Here is a 27,587-nt window from a genome sequence, read left to right as displayed (position 1 = left end):
TTCTCAGCAAAACTCATTAAAAAAACTCTAATTTTTAATGCAAAGGTTGTGAAGATATTAAATGATGTTTGCCTCCGGATAAGCCATTACCTGATTTGACTCACATCTATCTTTCAGCTCAGCAGTTCTCACCTCAGCCAGTGCTATAGCTGAAAAGCTTCATACCAATCTCCATTTTGCTTGTCGTAGCACTAAGTGTACCAGCAAGATCTTCTCCCCCGTTCTATGGGTATGGCTGTCTGTGTTAAGGCCACCTGTGAACAGGTGCAGCTATGTGTTAGGCCACAGTGACAGAGCTGTGCAATGAAAAGCTGGGAGACACCTTGTTGAGGCTTTGCATGCATACATACATTGCATGCATACATTTAAGATCAGGTTTGCTCTTGGTCTCTGCCTGTGATCTGCCTGCCTTGCTTTGCAATGACCCAGATCCTGATCTACAGGGTTCACTTCCTGGCTTGTCTTCAGAACTGTCTCCTTACTATGAACAAGTCTAGAGATCTGGACTCTTGGCTGTTCCTAGTTATTTTCACCAGACCTGCTCTACTTTCATTGGTGTTATCTTCACTTTCCAATTATTCTCCTTCTTAGGAGCAAGGCCCTTCTTGCTGCTGCTTGACACAGCTCAGGATTTTACTGTACAAAATTATTTCCAGTGGTTAATTTAAGCCAGTAAGTTATCTGGGCATATCTTACCTTTCTCTGTCCTCGTACAATTACACTTGACAGCTCTGGTGTACGGTTACAGATGTGTTAATGTTGGCTCTGGATTGTGATTAGGTACCTGGATATGACAGCAGTGCAGCTGAACTGGCATAAGTCCTCAGAGCGCCAACTCACATTAAAGACTATGCAGGCTCAACAACAGGAAAAGCCGATTTGAAGAAAAGGTTAGGTAAATAACATATGTTGGGTTTAATATTGGTGTAATATTGATATTTTGGGGAAGCAGAGGCCCCTACAACCAATCTGCTGTTGATCTGAATAGTTCATGAGTCACTGGGATATTTTTCAGAGACCTAAAAAGAGGAAAACGTACTGGGACAGACACTGAGGTAGTGCTAGATTTGTTTTCAGGAGTTAGAGCAACCTGAGAAGCTGCACTGACAACAGTGAATTTGACTCATCTCTGGATATGAATGAAAAAGGATGACAAGATTTGAGTGGCATTTGAACACAAAGCCAAAATTATAACCCTCTGCAGTCCCTGTAAGAGATGAATCCATGTCTGAGCCTGTGACCTGATCTGAGGGGACTTCTACATAAAGCAGAAGAGGATCCTGCTTTGCAGTTTCTACACTGTCTCTGGAGTTTTATCTCAAACTCACTCCCTGTGCTTGCAGCTCTTGGAGCCCTGGGAAGGATTTCTCCAGCTGAGGGGTTCACAACCTGTGCTAAGGTGGCTGGCACGCAGCAGCAGCCACCATGTTTGGCTTAATAACCTCAGCACTCCTGCATCTGGTGAATGTGCTTTTGGAGTCAAATTGGTGTAAATGTAGAAAATCCCTAACAATAAAACCAGCACTGAATTCTCCAAATTGCAGGCATAAGGTTGAGGAGAAGTGGTTCTAATAAAGTAACTTAGAGCTTATTCCTTTCACATATGCATGCAATTCCTCACAGTCAAATTTTTTATGTGAAGGGAATTAAAGAGGGAGAAGCAGCCAGGAGAAATTAAGGACAGTTGTTGCCGATACGGAAACACTAGATGGACTAAATAGAGACAGGGAGAAAACTGTGGATAGTGCTATAAAAACCAGCTCCCTTTCTATCTCCTATATCTGACTGTATGCTTCCAGAACAAAGTGAATAGCTCTTGAGATGAAAATCATCAAGACGAATTTTGAATTTGGGTTTCTCTATAGAAAGAAGGCCACTACATCATCTCTTGGCAAGGGGAACTGAGTATTTTCCGTTTGTTTGTGACAAATGGCTGAGCCGCATAAGAGCATCACTGTTGTTGCTCTCTCGTGGGAGAGTAGGCGCAGTGGCCTCCAGACGACTGCGGAAGCCATGGGTGCCCTCTGACAGGCACCAGAACTGAGGCCATCTGGGGTGAAACCACAGAACTGAGCGGCTGCAGTGAAGAGAAAGAACGAGTCTACTCAGCACAGGATAAAAGGGGAAGGAATAAACAGGCTGTCTTGCTGGATGCAATGCTCTATTGTACACAACGTGCAGTGTCCCCATGAATTTGGGTTTGGTGTAACAAGAGAAATACACCAGCAGAAAAGGCTGCGGTTTGAGAGCTGAAAAAGGCAATGCAACAAATTCAAATGCATTTTTCTGGACAACAGATGTACCCGTGAAGTTGCTTAATGTTGACTGTGCACACATACTGCAGTCCTTATGAGGGGAAACACGCACAATTATTGAATTTCTGTGTGAAAGACAAAGAGACCTCAGTCAGAAGTGCTGTGCTGAAGGACTGCGGGGATGCAGGGTGGCAGTGCAGTTGGAAACAGGCCTGTGCAGCTTGGCTTTGCACCTCCTGCAGATGCCGTGTAGCTCAGCTGAGCTTCGCTTTTCTAGCAAATGCCATCCATTATCTCCTTCTCCAATAAGCTTACAAGCAGGCTCGCAGTCTTGCTGGGCACTTTCTTCCGTTTTCAAAATGCCTTCCGACAAAGCTGGTGTTTTTCTATCTTTTAGATAACCCGGGGTTCCCAGGAGGCCGGGCGCAGCGCCGGGCGGGCTGTGAGAGCCGGGCACCGGCGGCCACAGCTACGGCACGTGCCTCCCCCGGAGCGCGGCCCTCGGCGGCTCCGCAGCTCGTAGTTCCCCCCGAGGCCCGGCGGTCCCTCTCTGTTCGCGCGGAGCCGTCCCGCGGCGGCAGGGCGGGGAGCGGCGGGCGGGGTGGGGGGAGCAGGGGTGTGTCCTGCTCCTTGTCCCGGGCGCCGGGGTCCCGTCGCCTCTCTCAGGCAGCTCGCTCGCCTGCCGGGACGGGCCGGCAGCTCGGCCGCCCGGGAGCGATGGCACGGAAAAGTTTGCCGCTCCTCCTGCTCCTGGCTGTGCTCGGTGGCCGGGGCCAGCCGCCGCCGTCGTCGCCGCCGCCACAAAGAGGTACCGGGGAGCGGGGTGCGTGATGAGAGCGGGAGCCCCGAAGTGACAGCAGCCCGTGCCTCGCTCCGGGGCCGCGGGGGACGCAGGGTGGCGGGCGGCCGTGGTACCGGGGAGAGGGACGGGTACTCCCGAGCCTGGAGGCTCGGTGGGCGCTACGTGCCGGGACGCGGCCAGGCCGAGGGCAGCTTATAGGAGAGCATTAAAAACCGCCTTCAGCTCTCAGTCTCTGTTCTGGTGCCTGCCTTGGTGTTCTTTATGTTTTTAGCTCTGCTAAGAGGAGTTCAGTAAGGATATACCATGGATGCAGTAAAATAGAGTCATGGGAATAGCGTCTGGCTTCAAGTAGCATGTGATGCCACGCTGTAGGCTGAACGCTTGGCATTAGGAATTTTTGGTCAGTTTAGGGTGTACTGTACTTTAAAAATACAATGCAGTGTCATTTTGGGGGGGAAATGTCTCAAGCTGCTTAATACTAATCTTACTTCATGAGGATAAATGACCTAGTATATCTGTAGGTGCTAGAATAACCCAGGGATAAGATCCCTCCCAGAATTACACTGTGGTTAGTTGATAAATTAATGGCAAACACTGAAGACTGAAAAATACTGATTTGGCTTTTTCCATTATTTTTTTCCAAATCTCTGCAGTGAAGGGATGTGATCATCTTAAGTGAGAAAGTGGGTGTCTTGGGCTTTCATATGCCACACTGTTGGTGTTATAACTGAGTTCTGGTGATTCAGAGAGGAATTCTAGGACATCTAATTTCTCGTTAATAATGTGATGATGGGACATAATCACAGATGATTTCAAGTGCTGGCCTGCCAAATTTTAAAGACATTTACTGTCTTCTGAATTTCTTTCTAAGATCTGTCACAGCTGCTAGGCGGTGCTAGCACTGTGTAGAACTCACTGTGTTGCCCAAGCAAAAAGGTACTGAATTCCTTTGCAGTACAAAAAGTTTGAATAGTGTGACTTCATCAAGTCCTGAAGGAGACATGCGATGTACAAAAGTGTTACAAGACCCTTGATTTATACCTTTAGACTTAACAACTCTTGTTTTTCCAGCTATTGTTATTTGGCAATACTTGTAACGCTGGATGGTGTTACTCTAATTGTTAGCACCAGTCAGATGTCTGTGGAGAAGATTATGTAACAGAGCTGCAATGCTTTGAAAAACAGAATTTGAGACATCACAATGAATTCCCATGTTGTTTCTTAGGACAGAACAGTTCAAGAACATTTTGCACCTCAAACATGAGAACAATCTGTATTTCTGTGGGTTGTTTTTCTTTTCTTTTTCTTCCGTTTTGAAGTCAGTAGAAGATTTATTGTGGTCAGAAACCTGGAGTTAATTTTAAGTTTTTGTTTCAGCTACACATGTGTTATTCTACTTCTCATATGAATACTAATTATTCATGTAGAATTTCTCATACAATGGTAGTATGGGAACCAGGAAGACATGCATATCCTCTAACAGAGTTTCTTAAAGATACACCTAACTTATGGCTCAGCAAACTTACTGAAGCACTATATAATGTTCCTTTTAAAAGTTAACCCTTGGTGCATGCTCTTTTCTGTGGGATGTGGGAGAAAGAAAGTAGTAACAGTTTAGAAAAGAGTAAACAATATTAGGGATGGGGACAAGAAATTGATACACTGTGCAGTAACCTGATCTGTGGTGTCAGCTGCTGAGATCAATGGAGATAACTTAGGAAGTGCAGGTGTTCCTTCACATCACAAAAATCCCAAATGTAAGTTGACTCTTAACAGGTGATGTATATTGGATACTCATGAAGTCAAAGGGAAATGAGGGGTTAACATCAATAATATAGAATAATAACATAATATTAGCAGAATGTCATAGCGGCTGGTTGATCAACATCTTTTAGTTTGTCTAGGTGTTAGGTTTTTAAAGTGAGTTTTCAGAATTTAGTTAAAAACTGCAATATAGCATATCTATGTTCTTTTACATTCAGTCTATATGCTACTAAGTACTTTTGCAGGTAAAGATATGCTGTGGTTATTTGTAACATTTTACTGTTAAACTGTTGTCGATCCTGATTCCATCTAATTTAATAATTGCTTGAGAAAGAGAAAGCAGGGTATTTAGATGAGTTTTAGGTTTAAAATGTCAGAAAGGAAAACACAATATTTAAAACTCTGGATAAAGTGTTGGAAATGGGTAGAATTTTCCACTCTGACTACAGCCATAAATCTCTGTGTGTCTTTTGTGTACACACTTTGACTTGAATAAATCACAGCAAAATTGGGAGAGGTGGATCTTGTACAAGAATTTGTGACTTTCTATAAGGAACAAATAAAAACTTAAGATGTACTTTAATGTAAAAATCCTTAGTATTCATTTTTTTTTAGCTTACAACTTTTTTTTTTTTTTTTTTTTTTTTTTTTTTTTTTTTTTTTTTTTTTTTTTCAGGAGTCTTTTTTACTAAACTTGAAATACTAAAATCAGAACAGTGAATCTTTAACCTGTTCCATAAGTCCCCTTTAAGATAGTACAGCAAACGATCATTTTTAATTAGTTCAGGCTGGAGGAAGGAATCCACCCACATATGTTCTGATTTCTTATCCAAGTACTTGGACTGACAGTTGTTGGAGATTATCACACATTTTGGAATAAAAGGCAGCAGTGAATCCCCAGAGTGAGGATTTTTTGTTTGTCTTTCCTAAACTTCAGTCTCATTATATTTGTAGGTCAGGAATGGTAATAGGATGCAAATACAGGCAAATAGAAAACAATCTGTATACCTGATTATTTCCTGTTCTTTCCCTATTTTTACCTTAGTCAGTAAGCCCATACTTAATGAATATTTTTCTTTCTGAATGAGAGCAGTGTCCATTGTATCTGAGAGCTCTTACACCACAGGCTATACTGACAACAGTACAGACAACATCTTGCTTACAGATGTCAAATACAGACTAAGATGTTTGCTAAAAATTATACTGACTCCATTCATATCTTTGAAATAGGAAAGGGATTTCCTTGATGCGTGCCAATAAAGTTAGTTCATGAGCGGGCTCCTGCTGATGACTATGTGTTATTGTCTTCTACTAGCTACTGTAGTTGCTAGCGATCTCATAGCATCAGCTTTAATGTAGTTTAGATAATCTTCTTAATCCAAAAGTATAGATAAGAGAGATAATGAAGAAAGCTGATAATGATTTTTGGACTTCTTCTGTACCATGGTTAAAGTGGCAATTAGACTTTACTTGTATTTCATTTTTAGGATTTATTTTGGACAGGAAATGATAGGGTTTCCAGAAAAAGTAACTTTAAGTTATTGTGGGTTTCGTCCTGAGGAATAATGAATATCTCTCAGGATTGTTGAACAAAAACCAAAAGATATAGCAGTTACTGCTCTCAACTTTTTCAGAGGTTCAGTCTCTATTAGTTGCACCATAGCATCACACAGATTTTCCTTAGACTTTTCTCTCTGCCAGATTCCTCTAGCAGAAATTATCTTTGAATCAGACCTTGTAATAACATTAAACTCTAAAGCAGCTGTAGAAGTATTATGCCAGGGAACTCTTGTGAAACCTCAGGAAGAATGATGAACATTCCTAGATGAACGCTCCTACAGAACAGATTATCCAAATACCATTACAACTCCTTCTTTAGTCTCAGCTCACATGTGCTTCTACTTCTATCATAATGGATCTAAGGTGCAATAAAAAAGGTTACCAAAACCAAACAAAATGTTTGTTTTCTAAATTATTTTTATAACTGTCAATTTTTTTATGGCAAATGGATATATCTTGTAATTCTTCACCTATCTGATGAGTAGCATAGTGTTTGAGGTCAGTTACAAAGAATAAGAATAATTTTTCATCAGAAGAGTTTTGAGAGCAGTTCTAAACGTATTTTTTTTCCTGCTGCTATAGGAAAGTGGAACAAAGTTGTGGGTAGGCAGTTTAGAACTGAGAGGTGCAAGAAAAATAAATCAGAGGCACTGGTTTTCTGCACACTTCCAGTGAGAGTTGATTAAGGATTTATTTTGTTTTTCTACACACATACAACCTCCTCAGATAAACCCCTAGATGCATTTTAGATGCAATTTTCTCTTGGGCAGTCTCTAGGTTCTTCTGGAAGTTTCTGAACACAACTATATTATTTGTCTGTTTGTCAATGGTTTACGGGCGTTCGGCCCAGTTCCATGACGACGGGGACGGGGGACCCACGGGCCCACACCCCGGGAAAAGGGAAAAGGGAAAAAAGGGTAAGGAGATGGCCCTGAGAGCAAAGAATAACAGCAACAATCTGAGGAGAAACAAACTAATTTACTAAATAAGATATCGGAATGCAAAACAACACACTATAATACAATATAATTACAATTTAAGCTGATAAATCCAATACAGAGAATGTCCCAAAGTCAAGGTAGGCCTTACTCTACTACCGACGATAAGACAGCTGACAGATGCTGCCAAGATGAAAGATGGTGGAAAAAGGGACGAGGTCTCATGATCTGCAAGCTTTTATCTTTTTCCTCTGTCCGGAAAATAGTAACAGAGGAGCAAAGTACCCTGGGGAATGTAGTAGTCCTTCTCTTCTGAGAACCCGGTACATTCACTACATGATGTTATGATGTGGAATACCAATAACTGAAAATCACAAAACCATGACACTGTTCATGCTGGATGCTCAACAATCTGTAATCCTGTTCTACAGAAACATACGGGTAGTCTCTATTACAGGGAAATGCATCTATATTAACTTCTTGGAGCGTATCATGCACTGAGAATGCAGAACAACTCTTGTACATTTGGTATTGTCTTCTAGTCTGGGAGAAAAAATGAATTGAATAGTGTTATTTATACAAATTACTGTGCTTCTAAATACATATGATAAAATATGAGGGCTGCTCTGAACATAAGGCCTCCTATTTTGTTATGTTGGCCCACAATTTCAGAGGTGGATGTTGGTCTCATGGTAGTAGAGGCTGAATCTTCCCACCAATATTCCATTACATTTTGTTGCCATGCAACAGATGGCAGCAGAGGGGCAGTCTGACAGAATGGCATCTGACATGGAAGGATGTATGAGGCAAAAGCACACAATCGAATTCTTCCATGCAGAAAAATAATGGCACCCACTGACATTCATCTGCGCTTGCTGAATGTCTGTGGAGACCAAAGAGTGGATGTGAGCACAGTAAGGAGGGTGGTGCATTTCAGCAGTGACAACAAGAACAGTGGATCACCTCTGCTGGTACAGATTTTTAAAAGCACAGCATGCAAGTTCTTGTTCATCGCTGGCAAAAATGCATAGGTAATGGTGATGATTATTTGGAGAGAGAGCATTTTGTACTTAAGAATTTGCTTAAACGGTGTTATTGTGCTCTTTGTATCTGTTGCAGTTTTAATGGAGATAAATAGGACATTATTTTCAGATCGACTACGTACTTAGGTTGCTGTGATAACTGTTCTGAGCATTTTCTAAACCTGGCTGCAATAGGGAATATGAATAGTTTAGAATTCTCTGAAAACCGAGATCTCTATGAAACAATAAATTCATTCTTGCTTAAGAATGCAAAGTAATGTATAAAGCACACAGGGCTTTTCTATTTCTGGTGTTTTCAAGTAACAAATTCAAGATGTGTGTATGTGCAAGTCTCAGAAGTGGTGAGTTGAGTGTGACTCAGCTGCACATCTGATTTAATTGTATGAATTTTGTGTGCAGTTCTTGTAGCGACAACAAAAAGATGATTGTAGAGTGTCAAAAGTACACTAACAGTGAATAAAGGAATTTCCAAATAGAGTGCATAGCCTCACTGGCTCTTGATACTAGTATAATTGTACAAAGATTTCTGTTAAACATTCCTTCTCAAAGAAGAATTAGACCTCACACAAAAAGGTATCCTTTACCAGGGAAGGACTTCCCCCAACTTCTGCCCATTTAATTGAAAAATACATTTGCAAGTTGTACACTGATTTTTTTTTTTTACTCTTGAGCATAGTGACTTTCTCCAGCTGGACACAGCCTTCTAACTTAATTCTATTGTACTATGGTTGTGTGTGGGCTTAGGGTCTGTGTAAGTTGGATCAGCTTATCCCCCATCACTTTTGTTATGGTTATATAGTAAATATGGCAAATATTTTCTAAAGTCAGAGTTTCTGGGAAGCTTTTACATGCATACCCTATAATCACTGATTATACATGCAGCTTCAGTTTCCCCCCCAGCTGCAGCTTTGACACAGAAAACAAGGTGGTTATTTGCCTGCAAAATTAAAAGTTAAACACACGTACTGCCCTTATAGCTTGTTAACTAGAGGGGAAAATGCACTGAAGCTGCTTGCTGCCGTGGCAGGAATTATTTAAAAGTGACTTTGAAGCTCGTAGTTTAATTGGTAAAAACTTTTGTGGCACAGAAAAGTGATGAAAAAGGCAATGATAGTAATAATCAAGAGCTTGAGTTGCTTGGGAAAATTAGAGTATCTCAGAAGAGTGAATTGTAACTCAAGTTGTTATATTGAGTTATTTGCTTATTCATGGACAACATGACTTACCTTTTGGTCAGTATTGTTACTTCCTTTACTTCTCTTCTTGCTGTCCTTCTTAGATGATAGTAACTAAAGGGATCAGTGAATGCAGCTGTGTTCTAATAAATTGGTTCTTCATGTTACTAACACACGTGGTTGATTGTATAGCACTTTGCTTCTACTTAAAACACTTTTTTGTCCTAACATTCCTTTTTAAAACTTCAGTAGTTCAGAGGTGGTGTAGTGCAAAAGCACCAGCACTTCTATGGAGGTTTACTGATCCCGAAGAAAGTACATGGAGGCAAGTTAGCAGATACCTCCAGATAAGCTTCAGTATAAGCTTGTGCCTCTAGATAGGCAATAATCTGGTTAGGGCTTGCATACTGCTGCAATCAGAACTGTCAGTGGCAACTCAGGAAATGAATCTTGGAGTTTGCTGAGTTGCTGGCTCTATATGCGGCAGAAGCAAGAAAACATGTGCGTGTATATATATATGTAGTGGACATCGTGAGGAAAGGTGTTGAGAACAAGAGGGTAGACACTGTTTTTCAATTAGTGAATACTCTGAATACTCCCACATCTTCTGTGCTGTGTGTAGCTCTGATCTCTGCATCTCAAGAATGATACAGTGGAGTTCTCGAAGTTACTGAGAAGGGTGATTAAAATCACTAAGTTCTTGGAGAAGTGAACATAGAAATGGACACTCAAAAAATCAGGACCCTTGGGTTTGGAGAGGAAATAGCAGGGAAGGGACAAAACAGGTTGCCCAGGAAATTTGTGAATGCCACTTCTCTGTTCGAGGGAAGGTTGTATGGGACAAGGAGCAACCTCTAGTGCATGGGTGTCCAACTTTTTTGATAGCCTGGGCTGCACTGAGTGAAGAGGAATTGTCTTTGGATGCATATACCTTGGTCACTCCAAAAGTAATGCCTCCTATATATTTCCATGGAAACTACAACAGATACAAAGAGCACAATAACACCGTTTAAGCAAATTCTTAAGTACAAAATGCTCTCTCTCCAAATAATCATCACCATTACCTATGCATTTTTGCCAGCGATGAACAAGAACTTGCATGCTGTGCTTTTAAAAATCTGTACCAGCAGAGGTGATCCACTGTTCTTGTTGTCACTGCTGAAATGCACCACCCTCCTTACTGTGCTCACATCCACTCTTTGGTCTCCACAGACATTCAGCAAGCGCAGATGAATGTCAGTGGGTGCCATTATTTTTCTGCATGGAAGAATTCGATTGTGTGCTTTTGCCTCATACATCCTTCCATGTCAGATGCCATTCTGTCAGACTGCCCCTCTGCTGCCATCTGTTGCATGGCAACAAAATGTAATGGAATATTGGTGGGAAGATTCAGCCTCTGCTACTGTACCACCAACAGCAGTCTCTGATGTCATATCATAAAATAGGAGGCATTACTCTTGGAGTGGCCCTCATTAAATATGTAATACAGTTAATGTATATAACGAAGCACAACTTATTTTATTTTTTAATGGTTTTTATTAAAACATATAAAAAGAAGACTAACTAAAACATATACCTAGCGAGATATTTGACCTTGCTTTTGTTTAACTAACAGATCAGACTGGTTCAGTGGTAATGGTTGCAGTTCTCAGTGAGCTCTCAAGGTGTTTATCAGTGATTTTTGATAGAATTTCACTCCTCGTATACTTCATCCTTTAATATATTTGTCCACAAATGTATATACTGCCAAAAAGCAGTGACACAAACGATCTGTGGTTGTGAAGTGAGGAATATTTCTCTCTGGTAAGAGAGGTCTTATAGGAGTCTGGTAAATAGACAAGATCAGTTTTTTAATTGCAACTCCATACATTCTTTTTGAAAATGGGAAGGTAATTTATTTATGTGAACTGAATATAGAATCACAAGTATACCAAAATTATGATTTTTTTTCAATCTTGAAACCTACTCTCAAATTCCTGTATCAAAACGGAAAGGCTCAACTGCATATTTTCTGGTGTTCACTGGACTGTGTTTAGCCAATGTATTGAAATCCATAAACTTATTTGCATTAACTTGAGCTGGCACTGCAGTGCGCTGTCCCCGTGCCCTGGTGTCAACAGTTTAAGGGCAGGTTCAGCCTGGTTCTGTGACTAATGGGGCAGGGGACCCACAGACCCATGCCCCAGGAAAGGAAAAAGGGAAAAAGTGTAGGGAGATGGGCCTAAAAACAAAACAGCGGCAATGATCTGAGGAGAAACAACATAATGTACTAAATAAGATATTGCAAGATAAATGCAAAATAACACACTGTAATACAATATAATTAAAATTGAAGCTAATAAATCAAATAAAATGAAAAAGAGTGTCCAAAAACGAAAAGAGGCCTTACTCCAATGCTGGCGGTGAGACGCTGCTGAGATGAGCAGGAGCGAAAAGGGGATGTCTCGTGATATGCAAGAAGTTTTTATCTTTCCCTCTGAATGGAAAACGGTAACAGAACAGCAAAGCCCTCTGGGAAGTGTAGTTCTTCTCTTCTGAGAACCAGGTACTGAGAACTATCCACAATCCAAGGAAATGGAGCCGTAACTCTTTAACTCCCAGTATACTACATGATGTTATGATGTGGAATACCGATAACCAAAAATCATAAAACCATGACACCTGGTTTCAGCCCAGTGGGGCTAATAGTGCTCTGGTGTTTGGTTGGTGCTGAGGGGCCAAGCTAGGCCACTTGGTAGGGCAGAGTCAGAGCTGCTGCCATGATGGCATGGGGCATGGGGTAGCCAGAGTGCAAGCTGTGCGAGGCTGTGGGCTGGAAATGCCTGCTCTAGTGGAAGATGTCTGTGCCTGTGGTAAGGGAGTTGGGACTAGATAATCTTTAAAGGTCCTTTGCAATCCAAACCATTCTCTGATTTGACTGACATTTGTAAAATCAAAAAGACAAAAGTAAAGCTGAACACTGCACTGTTATTCACCAAGTGTAGAATTTAGGAGCACTGATGCAAACTTTGTGGAGGTTGGGGATTGAAGGATTGAAAATGGAAATGGAATTAGGGGTGGGTGTGTAGCAGGACAGCTTGAAACTTTCCAATGCTTGCTGAATGCTCAGGAATTTGAGGTGACACTACACAGTGGTGCTTGCTGAGAAATATGAGAGGATCATCAAATGAAAACAGGCCCTCATTCTGGAATGTTCCTGCTCCTTTGACTCCAATCCTAGCCCCTCTTGAGTTTCCTGTCCTTACGATTTGGAGGGTAAGATGTTTATGAAGAAACAACACTTAGATACACAATTGATTAGAATCAGTGAGACATTTCTCAAGGCTAAGCAGTCCCAGCTTTCTTAGTGTCAGCTTGCAGAACAAATGCTCCAAGCTCCAGATATCTTTACGGCCCTTTGTTGGCCTGGATCCAAAATATCCATGCCTTGTACTCAACATTTGTTTGTCTGGGCACAACAATTATATGTGCTATTACCATTGCTGAGCGGAGATCACCTACCTCATGCTTCTGGCAACTCTCTTCCTAATGTTGGCTAAAATGCTTGACATCCTTTGCTGTGAAGGCACGTGGCTGGCTTATGTTCAATTTGTCCACCAGGACCTTCTCTGCAAAGCTGCTTTCCAAGCACTTGGCTACCAGCCAGTACTTTTTCATAAAACACAAAAATTAAGATACTACTTCAGATGAAGTATCAACTAAGCATACACTGACTGACTTCTTGAAGATGGACTGCACATATGGCAGGAAAGTATTGTTTTATATACCTGTTCCCGCCTTTCCTTGGACAGTGAAAACCTAACCTGCAGAGGGGATATGAGGATAGATAAACTATTTTCTAAGACACTACAGTAATTTTTTTATTTTTATTTTTTGAGTTTAGGCTAAAGTTAGCATATTGCTAATGTTGGGAGAAGATTGAAGGACAGCTTTTTTAAAGTTTTGACAAGATGTATGTTTGGCCTGGGATATAATTAATCTTAAATTGAAGTGATAGAGCTGAACAGTAGTGATAATGGAAGCTTATCAGTAATGGTTATAATTCTAATAGTTATCTACAGAACCTGTTTCCTTCGACCAACAGGAGAAAAAGAAATATTCAGGTAAAGAGGATGCAGCCAGTTTCTTGTGGTTGAGTTATTAAAGATCCAGTAAGAAATAAGTGTTCCTCTTTATCTGTTAGATGCTATGAGTACTCCGGAATTCTAGTTCTATAGAAGATTGTTTGTATATTATCTATATACTGCTCATGAGAATCTCTATGGAGGATGGGAAATTTTGTAGGCAATCCACTTCAAAACTGATGAAATCCATTGTACCTCCAATGTAGAGACTGTTTTTACTCTTCTACTTCTGTTCTATGCAGTTGTGAAATGAACCATTTGTGCATTTGTCATGCAAGAAATTCTAATTGTCTTACTTTTCCTTCATTTTAGTTGTAAATATTTTCCTAAGACGTCTTGTATCTAGGAACATGAAGAATCATTGCGCAGAAAATTCTACTTTGAATAAGTTAGGAAAAGTAAGTCTGAAACAGTGTTGACATCAGTTGCTGGCCCAGATTGCTGGTAAAAGCCATGTAAAAACAGCACTTACTGTAACATGCAAAATATGGACTTAAACTATTAGACCTATCTATCAGTTATTACTAGTCTCTGTTTGTACTTATGTATTGCTGTTATGAAAACATTGAGGTTTTTTTCCCAGTAATTGTTGCATGGACTATCTATTGTGTGTAACAGAAGCTGAGGGGTCTAAGTAATGCATGCCTATGAGTACTTGGCATACTCCCAATGTCAAACATGACTGAAGATCCATTTATACTGCTTAGGTGCATGACTTTGATTATGGTGTGTGGAGGGTACTTTTCTAGGCTCTTTTTGCCCCACAAGTAGGGCTATTTCTAGGAAACAGGGAAGATTTTTGCCACAGGGTGTGAACATAAATATTTCCAATTAATTGAAAATGCATTGATAAATGAATCTGTTAATCGATCAAATACTTCCGTAAAAAAAAAAAAAAAAGACTCCAAGTGAGTCAACATTATTCAGGCCATCTAGAATGGCATGAAATTATTCAGCTCAGTGTTTCACAAATTTAGTAATTATTAAATTCTGTGTTAAGAAGCCTTTATATTCTTGTACAGCAGACCTTTAAATCACTCACTGAATGCAGTTTAAAAATGTGGTATCTGTCTAGAGTATGACAGTGCCTATACAATTATTTTCTAGAAATGAAAGGAAGTTATGTATTCCTTGCTAGACCAAATCCACAGAATTGAAGGAAATAATTTTCTGATTTAATTAACTGTTTTTTATTTATGGCTGTTAGTTTAAATATCTGATTAAAAATAACTGATATCACATGATGTGCATTAATTTTAGTGTAAAAACTAGGTTTGTTTGTAATTACAGCAAAAACCTCATTGACTTCTTTGAGGAAAGAATTAAATTCCCGGTCTTTAAAAGGGGAGCATACAATCCAGGAAATAACATTTTGTTCAATCTTAATGTTGTTCTGAACACATGTAAACATAAGCAGTTTATTTCTGCTGACTGTAAGAACTAGGGGAGCCAGAGGGTTCCCACACTGTCAGAATGAATAGCTAAGCTTTCAGCATGAAATGTAGTTGAAAAGGAGAGACTGAGTTGCAATAGCGAGCTCTTAGTAAGTGTTCTTTCCTGCTTAAATGAGACTTTGTTTCTGTATTTGTATCAATTATTTCAACTTCATAGTGGTACACAACAATGAAAAAAGACAGTTAGCGTTTAAGGTAAACTTACTGTTGAAATGGCAAGAAAGGGGATGTTTTCTAAAAGGACAGATCCACCCTAAACTTTGTTAGGAATTGAATTTCTCTGTGTTCAAGCTGAAATCTTTTCACTGTATCTTCTGGGTGGAAGAAACAGCAGTTCTGAATCTGTAAAGATCAAAACATTGATTGTCATGTCATCAGATGGTGGTATCAGTGGTATTTCCAGAATTCCACTCATCTATTTCATGAACATTACTCACTCCTACACATCCACTTGTGTATGTATTTTATGAAACGCTTGACCAATGGTAATTTCAGACACGCATATAATTCTTTATAAATATTTCTTGTAATTTTTACTCAAATTTTGTCCCCAGTGTGCCATACAGTGGAGGACTTTGGTTTCATCACAATATATGTTACTCAGCCAAAGATTCAACTTACATACTGTTTAGAGTTGCTATTTATTACTAAGATGCATTAAAACTGCAAATTGAATTAATTATCTTCAGGAACAGTCTTGAGTGAATCTTTAGTTATAATTTTAGACAATAGATATGCCTGAGATATAGATCATGTAGTTCAAAGCAGACAGACTGGCTGCTAGATGTGGTCTAGCCGTGGCAATATACATTGACTGACTCTAAGGAGAAACAGGAGAGGAGATTGTAGCTATTCTGCCATACTTTGGTTTAAATAGTATTTTTAAGAACATTTTAGACTATAGACACAGTTTATTTCCCACCAGCTCATGGCTTGGACACTCACAGGTACACTCTTCACTGCGTAAGGAGATGGCTGGAGGGCTGGGCCCAGAAGGTGGTGGTGAATAGAGTTAAATCCAGCTGGTGACTGGTTACAAGTGGTGTTCCCTGGGGGTCCTGTTAAATGTCTTTAGTGATGACCTGGATGAAGGGATTGAGTGCACCCTCAGGAAGTTTGCAGATGACACCAAGCTAGGAGGAAGTGTCAGTCTGCCTGGGGATAGGAAGCCCCTTCAGAGGGATCTGGACAGGCTGGGTCACTGGGCTGAAGCCAGTGGAATGAAGTTCAACAAGACCAAGTGCTACATCCTGCGCTTTAGCCACAACAATCCTAAGCAACACTACAGGCTTGGGGCAGGGTGGCTGGAAGACTGTGTGGAAGAAATGGATGAGGGGCTATTGGTCGACTCTCAGCTGAACATGAGCCAGCAGTGTGCCCAGGTGGCCAAGAAGGCCAATGGCATCCTGGCTTGTATCAGAAATAGAGTAGCCAGCAGGAGCAGGGAGGTGATAGTCCCTCTGCACAGCACTCGGAGGCTACACCTCGAGTACTGTGTTCAGTTTGGGGCCTCTCATTATAAGAAAGATGTCGAGGCCCTGGAGCATGTCTAGAGAAGGGTAACAAAGCTGCTGAGGGGTCTAGAGCAAGTCCTGACAAGTCTTATGAGGAGCATCTGAGGGGACTGGGATTGTTTAGTCTGGAGAAGAGGAGGCTTAGGGGAGACCTTATTTCTTTCTACAACTACCTGAAGGGAGCTCAGCCTCTTCTGTGTAATAGCGATAGGACTAAAGGGAACGGCCTCAAGTTGCACCAGGAGAGATTCAGGCTGGATATTAGGAACAAATTCTTCTCCAAAAGAATGGTCAGGAGCTGGAACAGGCTGCCCAGGGAGGTGGTTGAATCACCATCCTTGGAGGTATACAAGAAAAATTTAAGTGTACTAAAGGGCGTGGCTTAGTGGGGAAATATTGGTGATGGGTGGACAGCTGGACTAGGTGATCTTGGAGGTCTTTTCCAATCTTGGTGATTCTGTGATTAACTCATAATTGTACTTTCACTTAATTGGAAGTATTCTTTAGAGATGCATATATTTCAAATATAATGTTTTTGCAGTCTTTCTGAATGTGCATGACTAGCTCCCCATATATATCTGTTGACAAAGAAAACAGCAACATGACGAGTGTATGTTTTTGAAAGGTGATATTTGTAATTAGGGGATCCTCAGTGGTTTGGAGAAGAGGGTGAAGCTGAATGTAGTAAATACTCTGTAAATAGTTAGAGATACTGTCCTACACTTAACCTACTACATTTTCAGTGCTCATATTTTACAAATGTTTACATGCTCAGTATGAGATTTTTGAAAAATGTCCACTTACTGTTATTAGTTGAATGCTTTGTTATTATAAAGTCAGACAGTAGAAGGACAAGTAATACATGAAAGATTTAGAAGTTCAGTGACCTTCTAAATCAGACAAAAATACATCTTTTTGTCTTTGCTGGTAAACTACTGCAAACACGGTATTTGAACAACATGAAGAGGAAGTTATACATTTAAATAAAGGCTAAAAAATAATGTCCTAGATTTACATCTGGATTTTGTTACCCGTCTCAAGATGCTACCCAGAGCAACAGCATGCAGCATGGGAAATCTGATATTTTTGTGCATCTTTCAACATCATGCATTCTAAATTGAGCATGGTTTCCTGTAGTATTGCTGATATGCCAGATAAAACAATCTTGGGTCCAAAATCAACCTCTGTTATAAATGGATGCTCTTTGTTATCTGTATTTGTGTTGTTATGTGTGATTAACTGTTCCTTATCAGAAGAGGAAGAACATTTTTGTGTTTGGTATTGTGTGTAGACTTGGTTCTAAGTGATAAGTGAATGCAACTTACTTGATTGTTTAGTTCAAATGAAGTTAAATACTATTTTATGCTACATTTAAGTGTAGTAGTAGTTTTATTCAAAGCAACTTTATCTTCTACTCTCATACCTCAGATTCTTCATATATTAAATATGAATATGTATATATATATTTAATTGATTCTGGACAAATTAGAGATCTATAAGATACCCTCTCGAGAGACTCCAGTTTTGGTTTCGGTAGTAAAGCCAGAAGCCTATATTTAGAAGTTTGAAATGTCTGTGTTATTAATCCTGTAATTTTTGGAATCTTGAATTATGATTCAGTTGGTTATTCCACATCCATTTAAATAAACGTCCTTAGAAGTCTGGAAGCTGTTCCCCATATCCAAAGCGAAAGCACTTTGATCTAAGTTCTCATTCTCATGAGCAACATGAGACTTACAAGGGATGGGATCATTTATTAGACAAACTAGTGCACTTAGGGAAAAATGTGTGAGCTTTTTGTGTGTGAAGTCCTCCTTCAGATATAAAGAAAGTATCTTAATAATGCCTTTATCTCCATGAAAGACACAAAACAACATATGTCTCTGAACCTTGTAATGTTAGAAATTGTATGAAACCTCAGTAAGTACTTGTGAGGTGACATTTGTGATTTACTAAAAGCCACCTTCCCTTACTACAGAAAAACAAGGAAAAATGTGAAAAATGACTTGCAAGTAGGGAAAGTGGGGCTTAGAGGGTGGTGATATCTTTAAAAAGATGAATTGGTGTAATTTGGGGGAGTAGAAACCGCAGGAACATGAACTTCAAAAATCTTCTAAAAGGCTAGTGAAAAATAATAACAGGTATATTATGGACAGAAGACAACTTTAGTGCATGCTGTACATCTGTCCAGGCATTTAAGTAGCAAATGTGTATAATTATTTTCCCTCTGGGTGCTCTTACTATCTGTGCTATCCTTGTTTCATATTTTTTGTCTCTGTCTAAGGTACTTTGAAAAACTCATTTAAATATAAGATACTCAACTCCGTATTCCTGGTGGCATTAAAAAACAAGATACTTACCTGTTTGTCTGTGGCTTTTGCAAAGTTATACATCTATAAAATTAAATAATATTCAGGCTTCAAAACTCGGATAGTAGTCTAAGTTAATATGGCTAGACCTTTTCAGGGAGAATGTTCTGCTACCTGTGTTGTTACTTAAACTGTGCTTCTTGGAGTATGGAATGACTGCAATTACAGTCAATAATGTATTGAACATTATAGCTGAAGCTCACTGAAGTTAAGCCACATCTGACAATGTCAACGATAATACAGGTAACTCTTTCCATCTCTCCTGTATTTGATTAGTGGTAAGTGCAGACATGCTGCAAAGGCATAGGTAAAGCAAATTTCTCTGCAGGTATGGTCAGTGATACTCTTACACAAAAAAATACCTCTCTGTAGTTCTGATTCATGGCAGCTCAGGCTTAAACTAGGCCTGTTCCTTTGTAATATAATGCAGACACAGGGAGTCTTCCTAGCAGTGGATTCAGACTTCAATATATTGTGTTAAAAACTGTGATGTGTTATACAAACAGATTATGTCTTTATATACACAGAAATATGTATTTATACAATCATGTGGAAATCTATATATACCCTATAACACTCAAACATAATTTATCTATTAATCACTGTATTCAAGGGACAGTAGAAATGTTTTTATGTTAAATAAACTAAATTAAAATAAAAAAAAATGTTAGTTGAAGCTTAATGTGTTTAGTGAGCTATTCTTGTTATCATCAAGCAGTCAGAGAAATACTAGTTCTGTATATGGAGTAGTAATGACATCAGAATGTTCTGAAGATTGTTGATTACTTGCCAGTATTGTATAGCATGTAGAGATATTGGAATGAAAAAAAAGCCTGGCAGCTGAAGGCTGAAATCCAAGAGCATCTGTTTTGCTCCTATCTGGTTAAGTGCATTGAGGGTCTGTTACTCAATCAGTGCCTAACATTCAGACACCTAGCCCAACGCAAGTATGCTTCAAGTGTCATATGTTTTTCAGTTCAGTTTACAGTGCAATTTGGAATGATGACTGCTTTGACCAGCAACTGGGAGATTTCCTGGCACTGTCAAGGTGCCTTTTTGTTGCTTTTTAATATGAAAACAGTAATTCTTTGACTACCTAAATTCCATTTATGCTTCACACTATCATTTACTAAAATTAACTTGAGAAGTTTTTATCAACATTTGTATCTTTGTATAGTAGAATGTTTTTGTCTAGGAAAAAAATCTGATCTACTAACTATTGTAAACTTGTTGGAAAGAAGCAATCAGCAGAAGACGCCTACCATTCAGTCTTAAGAATCAAAACCACAAATGCTGCATGGCTCATCTCACCGTTAACTTTTTACTGAATAAATGTGTAAGTAATAACAATTGTGTTTAAAAGTTTGTGAGCTCCTACAGAAGGAAGGGCTGGATTTATTTCTGTGCAGCTGCAGAAGGTAATGATAGACACAGAGCTGAAAAGTAATTATTGTCTTCTAAGAAGTAGAGATAGGATGAATGGAAGGTTTCAAACAACCTTTATATGGGCATGTTCACAAACACAGTTGGACATGTGGTTTTCTATGTCTTGTTCCTACTTTATATGGAAGGACTATGAAGAAGATAAATCTCTTCTTCTTGCAAACCACATATGCTCTCCTCTTGATGTCTCTCAATAAAAGCAATGTTCTGTAAGTACAGAAGATAAGTCACCATGATGGTTAAGTTACCATCCCTGGAAGAGCTCAAGAAACATTTAGATGTTTTACTAAAGGACATGGTTTAGTGGGGAAATATTGGTGGTAGGTGGATGGTTAGACTGGATGATCTTGGAGATCTTTTCCAATCTTGGTGATAGTATTCTATTCTGCATACCTCCCCTGTTAAATGTGAAAGGGGAGCTAGCTATAACAGATATGGAGAAGGCCGAGGTACTTTTGAGCAATGGAAAGTGATAATAATGCCTTCTACTAGGATAGAAGCACACTTACAAAGGTATTCATTAAGATTTAATTTAAAAAGTGATACAGAAGAAGGTGGCTCACCCTTTCCAAAGAGTGGTGATGCCTTGAGAAAAGTATGATCACTGAATAGAGATGCTGCCTCCTTGGCTGCTAACCCTTAAACGAGGATGAGGGGTGTTGGACCCAGAGTTCACCCCTGCTGGTTGTTCAGGTGCATTGCTTGCATCTGAGCTCCCTGGGTTAGCCATACCTTCTCACCTGGTGCTCAACAATTGGTTCAGGCTGTGACCTAGCAATTCCCGTACAGGTACTCATTGAATTCTTTTCCTCGGTCTTCACTGGTAGCCAGGATTCTCACATCCCTGAACCTCACATCCCTGAACCTGACATGTTAAGGCACATGAGGGACAAGCGGGTGATCTGAGACAGCCAGCATGGCTTCACCAAGGGAAGGTCATGCCTGACTGGTCTGGTGGCCTACTATGATAGAGCGATGGTATCAGTGGACAAAGGGAAGGCTACTGATGTCATCTACCTGGACTTCTGCAGGGCCTTTGACATGGTCACCCAACACATTCTTAGCTCTAAATTGGGGAGATATGGATTTGAAGGTGGATGAGGAATTGGTTGGAAGGTCACAGCCAGACGGTTGTGGTCAATGGCTCTACGTCCAAGTGGAGGCCGGTAACAAGTGTTGTCTCCCAGGGTTCCGTCTTGGGTCCAGCAGTCCTTAACATCTTTATCAATGATCTTAATCAATCTTTATCAATGAGCTATCCCTGAAGAAAGGCCATGAACAAGTCAAAAGCTTATGGGTGAGAGTTATAGACTGAGGTAACAAAGGGAACCTGCTGGTTGGTATGTATTACAGGTCGCCCAATCAAGGTGATTGAGCGCAGCCCTGCTGAAAAGGACTTGGGGATACTGGCGTAAGGCAAGCCAGACATGAGCCAGCAATGTGCCCTTGCAGCCCAGAAAGCCGATCGTATCCTGGGCTGCATGAAAAGAATCATGGCCAGCAGGGCGAGGGAGGTGATCCTGCTGCTCTACTCTGTGCTGTTGAGACCTCACCTGGAATACTGTGTCCTGATGTGGAGTCCTCAGTACAGGAGAGACACAGAGCTGTTGGAATGTGTCCAGAGGAGGGCCACAAAAATGATACCAGGGATGGAACACCTCTCCTATGAGGACAGGCTGAGAGTCCTGGGGCTGTTCAGCCTGGAGAAGAAAAAGGGACCTGATATCAGCCTTTCTCTATCTAAAGGGGAGCTACAGGAAAGAAGGGGACAGACTCTTTAGCAGGGTCTGTGGTGATAGAATAAGGGGAAATGACTTCAAGATTAAAGAGGGTAGATTTAGGTTGGATATAAGGAAGAAGTATTCTACAGTGAGAGTGCTGATGCACTGGAACAGGTTGCCCAGAGACACAAAACCTCCCGTGTGAGTGTAGGTGAGTAGGCACCTCCCCCAGGCAGAGAGATCTGGGGCTGTTCAGCCTGGAGATGTGAAGGCTTCAGGAAGACCTGATAGCAGCCTGTCAGTATCAAAAGTGGGACTATAATAAGAAGGGGACAAACTCTTTAGCAGCGGCTGTAGTGATGGGACAAGAGGAAATAGTTTCAAACTAAAAGGGGAGATTTAGGTTGGATATCAGAAAAAGCTTTTTATGATAAGTATATTGAAGCACTGGAACAGGTTGCCCAGAGATGAGGTGAAAGCCCCATCCTTGGAGACATTCAAGGTCAGGCTGGAGTGGGCTCTGAGCAACTTGATCTAGATGCAGGTGTCCCTGTTCATTGCAGAGGAGTTGGGCTAGATGATCTTTTAGTCTCTTGCAACTCAGAATGCTTCTTATGATTCTATGAAAATGCATAAATAAAAATATCTTGATATCAGATTACTTACAGTCATTTGAATGAGAAAAAAGAAAGCATTATTTAAGATAAATGTTTTGAAGAAAGTAGAATCAGTACTGGCTGAATTCTATCTAGATATGCTAGGGGAGATTGTATGGCTGGAGTGCTATCCCAAATTTGTCTAAATTTAGCTAATAATTTCTTGCCAGCTCTGTTAAAATACTCTTTTTTTTTACATAATATTTTAGTGTGATCTAGAGTAATGTAAGCATTATAAATTATAATGGGCATTTCAAAGATCTTAGTCACTTGCTAGTCACTTACATATCACTGAAATGAATGTATTCTTAGTATTTTTTTAGTTCAACAATTTTTTGTTTGGCTTCCAATTTGTAATGAAAACATATTTTTCGAATATGATAGAGCTAATACAAACATTGACAAATGTAATTCAAACACTTGAGTGTATTAGCACTGTTTCCAAATTAAATGAACTGAGTATCACAAATATCTCTATGCCAGTATTCTGATTTTTTGTGCTTAATAAATCACAAGTGTATTATTAGCACGAGTGAAAATTCTTCTGATGCCTTTCCATTGTGTTATTGCAGTTCAGGAAAGTGAAAAACATCCAGAAAATAAAATAGAAAAGAAAAAAGAAAAGGCATCAAGTACCTTATCACCATGTACTTACACGTGGGACATTGCTTAATATCTTGCACAGACATTTAGAAAATAAGATTCTCTTCCTAGTCCTGGACTTTGTCTTGTTTTTCAAAGAAGTAATTCTACTTTTTCAGCTTTTGTAAAATGGAAATTGCCTTTACAATAGTAAAAAACTGAAGTGTTGAGTAATTATCTTACAATCTATAAAACCTGAAAAGGAGAAAGGTCTAAAATCCAGTACCAGATACGGATTCTTATGGGATATGTTCTGCAGTACTTCTCCTTTATTGTTTGCCCTGAGGCTGAAAATTTCTTTTCTTGTCAGGTGGGATGGTGGTAGGTACATCAAAATCCTTCACTGGTGCATTTGTATCCAAGCTCCTTTTGGGAACTGAAAGCTTTAGGGTGGAGTTGAAAGGCCTTTTATACAACTCTGTTTTCATAATTGAGTGTTATAGGCTTATGCTGTAGGAAAGTAGACCGAAGTAATTTGCATATGAAGCCATAATAGTCAGCAAGTATATTGTGCAGCTGAGAACTGTAACATACCCTAGATTGCACTTTGTTAGCAGACGATACAAGAAGGTGTTGAAAAAGAGCTTTCTTTAGTTTCCTATTACATCAGATTTGTAAGAAGTTTTGAAAGCATGGGATCAATAGTGATTTAACTCTGAGGGTATCAGCACAAGTAGGCTGTAATTTTATGATGTAAATTTAACAAGCCAAAGTGTGCTGTAGGGGAACTGGATAAACACTGTGGTCTTCTCCTATTGTTAGAAATAAGATTAATTTATTTGAGAATACAGATAGACTAAAAATATATCTAAAATGAACTGTGATGTGGAAAAACTTTCTGGAATATATATAAACATGAAAAATGAGTAAATATATAGAAGCTCATAGACAGAAATACTGATACCAAATTTTGGAGGTAATTTGAACAAATATTTGGAGACTGAGAACAATGCTAATAAAAGGAGTATTGAGTGCAGACAGAAACCTTGTATTGAAGGATTTCAACTTTTTTTTTACTATTAAACAATAATATTGAAACAGAAGTTAGGAAAACTATTTCTTGTTGATTTGGTGTAGTGTTTTCCTGTGTCTTTCTGGAATACTTAGTGGTCATTGTCTCAAACCTCATGTATTACATGAAACATGAATTTGATGCAGTGAATCAACTCCTACATTCCTAGAAACGTGTTAAAAGGAGATCAGGTAGCAGAAGGAAGCAGCTTGAGGAAACTATGGAAATAGTTCTAAGCTCATAAGCTTTTTTCCCCCTATATACCTGCTGTATAAATAATGTTTCCTCTGGTAGAGTAGTCTAAAATCCCTCAATACACTTGAGGTGTGATGGAAGACAGTAAATCTCCACCTCCATCATTTGCTTTGATCTTATAATTTACTTAAAAAATAACAGCATTTAGTCTGTTCTAAAAAAGCTTTTCTCTTGTGATTTATGCACTGTTTGTTGTCAGCAAACCTTTGAGACAGGAAAGCTGATTTGATGCCCAGTAGGGTGCTAAAAATATTAAAATGCCTAGCATGTTAATAAAAACCTTTTTTTTTTCTTTCATTTTTCCAACAGTGTTACTTTACTTCTCTTAAAAAAGAAACTTTAAATAACCCTTACAAAAGATTCTGCTCAGCTGAGGTGGAAACCAAAACTCCTTCTAGTTATTGAAAGAACACAAGCTAGAAGAATGTGTTCCCTTCCATTCCCCTGTCAGCATGACCTAATCATCATCTGACTGTTAGGTTCAAGACATGAATTTTTATTGTCATTCAATACTTAGACTCTTTGACTTACTGAATGTTAAAGGAACTTATCCTATCCTTTGTCTTGTACAGCATCAGATGAGTTGAAACTGTCTCTTTTGTTACACAACTTCACAGGCCAGCTCTCAAACGACAGAGATCTTCAGTCAACTGTTCTCATATGATTTCTTTTAGACATGAAGAATTTCTTATACTTTCTATCTGAAGTATCACAGTTATATTTTAAAAATATTATAGAATTACCAACTTTGGATGTGAACTCTAAGTGGAGAGAGGGTATGAAGTGTAAAAAAACTGTCAAAACCGGACAGTACTGATTGAGCATTCTAGATAAAATGTCTGTCATAGTTCCTGGCAATCAATCAGAAAAAAATGTTGTAAGGAAGGCAAGTAGGAAGAAAAGAGGGGATGAAGAAAAGAAGAAAATAAATTTAACCTGAAAGATTGAGGAATGCAATGGTTCTAATTAGAGTAAAACTAAATAAATCAATGCACTTAAATTTTATTGACTTATTCAGAAACACAAATCAACAAAGGAAATTTTTCGTAATACCATGAAGTTATAAAATAGTGGGACAAATGTACTATTCTGGCAAAGAAAGATCCAGTATGCTTTTTCTAGAAAGCAGAATTGATCCATGGAATGATGCTGTGAAAGTCAGTACTTCAGTACAGAAGCTAATTTCTTGCACTTGTAAGTTGGCATCAAAGACTAAAGAAGTTGTCTGTGCAGCTAATGTCAACCTTGCTATCTTTTAAGGAAGCTGCCTGCTATATCTTACTGAATTTATTTTTGAAACCAATGATCACTTAGTTAATTCAGAACTACTCACATATTGTGTCGATGTACAAGAATATTCCAGTGGAGCTTCCTATGCATGGTACTTCAGCAGCTTTTACACCTCCTTTGAGAATCATAGAATCACTTAAGTTGGAAAAGACCCTTAAGATCATCAAGTCCCTGTGCAGTACATTCATACATCTCATAAATAGCTCCAGGGATGATGACTCCACCATTTCCCTGGGCAGCCTGTTCCAATTCCTTACTATCCTCTCTGAATTTATAGATGGTAGATGTAATGTGATGTTATAGGCTGCATGATGTCAACGTAATGGTGGTGCAGATTTTTAGGAGTATGGCATGCAGACTCTAGTTCATCACTGGCAAAAATGCATGGCTAATGGTGGTGACTATGTTGAAAAATAGAGTGTTGTAGCTGAGAATTTGCTCTATCAAATAGCATTATTGTGCTCTTAGTATCTGTTGTAGATTCCCTGGAAATAAATAGGATACATTACTTTCAGAGCAACCTACTTATATTGGGTACGCCAAGGAGGGAAGGATTTTTTTACTGTTTGTAAAATGGATGCAGAATTTTCCTTGTGGCATCAATACCTTGAAGTACAATGTTAATATTGCTCTTAACCAATTCATATTTACTCACAAAAATCTGTAGTTTGAACAGCTTTGAGTGCTTTAAGATTGAGTAATCCATGTGCTGGCAGTTGGAGTTCAAGTTCTGCTTATTCTATCTATTAATGAAAATAGTAAAAACATATCTACAAGCCCGAATAAGCATGCAAGCATTGAGTGCTAATGAAATCTGTTTATTTGTAAATTGGAGGCTTCTTTCTCAAGCTTGGCCTAGTATATGATTGTGGTCCTTAAAGCTTTAAACCACTCAAAATGAAATTAAGCCTGGATGGTAAGCTTTTGTTTCTGGTTACCTTCTAGACCCTGTGAAAGGATTTATAATTAAAATAGACCTGTAAGTACCCTAATCAGTTTGTGGGCTTGGTTGTTTTTTTTTTTGTTTTTTTTTCTTCTGGTGGCATAGGATGAAATGCATCACAGCTATATAGGGGAATGCGGAAGCAAGGTAGGATCTCAGAGTCATCTCCTTTTCAGAATCTTCCATTAATTAGGTTATCCTTTTGGATACAGCTAGTTTATGTCTTGGTAACACATCCCATGGCAGCTCCTTCTATTGTCTTTCTTGGAGAGATGGGATTCTAGACCCTGTCTGCTTGATAAGGTTCAATACCTTCCTCTCTTTTTCAGCTTCTTACCTACAAGGTAAGGGCTGTTGGACGGGGAATTTCTCCTCCAATTCTTGGTAGAGGAAGGCTCACAGGAGAGAGAAAATATAAGAGGTCTTCATGCTTTTCTTATTTTTGGGAAGTGCTTTTATGACAGGATTTTGCTCTCTTCTTGTAGACAATTTGTATGCCTTAAAGGACATAGTTGGTTTAGTTTTCTCAGCTAATCTGGGACTGTAGGGACCTTAAACATAAGAAGATACCAAGAGTCTCTGCCTCTGACTTACAAGAACTTCTGGCAGAAATGTAGGTGTAACAAA

The 27,587-nt window shown here is 39.3% G+C and overlaps 1 protein-coding gene across 3 annotated transcripts in view; it reads left to right on the top strand.

Annotated features, from left to right (window-relative positions):
* The window catches only part of LAMA2 (laminin subunit alpha 2), a 353,391-nt gene continuing 328,403 nt past the window's right edge, over positions 2,600-27,587 (top strand). The window contains exon 1 of one of the 3 annotated variants that reach the window (XM_021391626.1): positions 2,600-3,078. In XM_021391626.1, coding sequence (XP_021247301.1) covers positions 2,973-3,078 — 106 coding nt within the window. In that variant the 5' untranslated portion in view covers positions 2,600-2,972. The remainder of the gene's footprint in view (positions 3,079-27,587) is intronic. The other 2 variants (XM_021391625.1, XM_021391624.1) reach the window with 2 other exon arrangements.

The sequence above is a fragment of the Numida meleagris genome, chromosome 3, assembly GCF_002078875.1.
Source record: "Numida meleagris isolate 19003 breed g44 Domestic line chromosome 3, NumMel1.0, whole genome shotgun sequence".
In the NCBI taxonomy this organism is placed as follows: Eukaryota; Metazoa; Chordata; class Aves; order Galliformes; family Numididae; genus Numida; species Numida meleagris.
The sequence above is the reverse complement of the archived record's forward strand: the minus strand, read 5'-3'. Positions and strand labels throughout refer to the sequence as shown.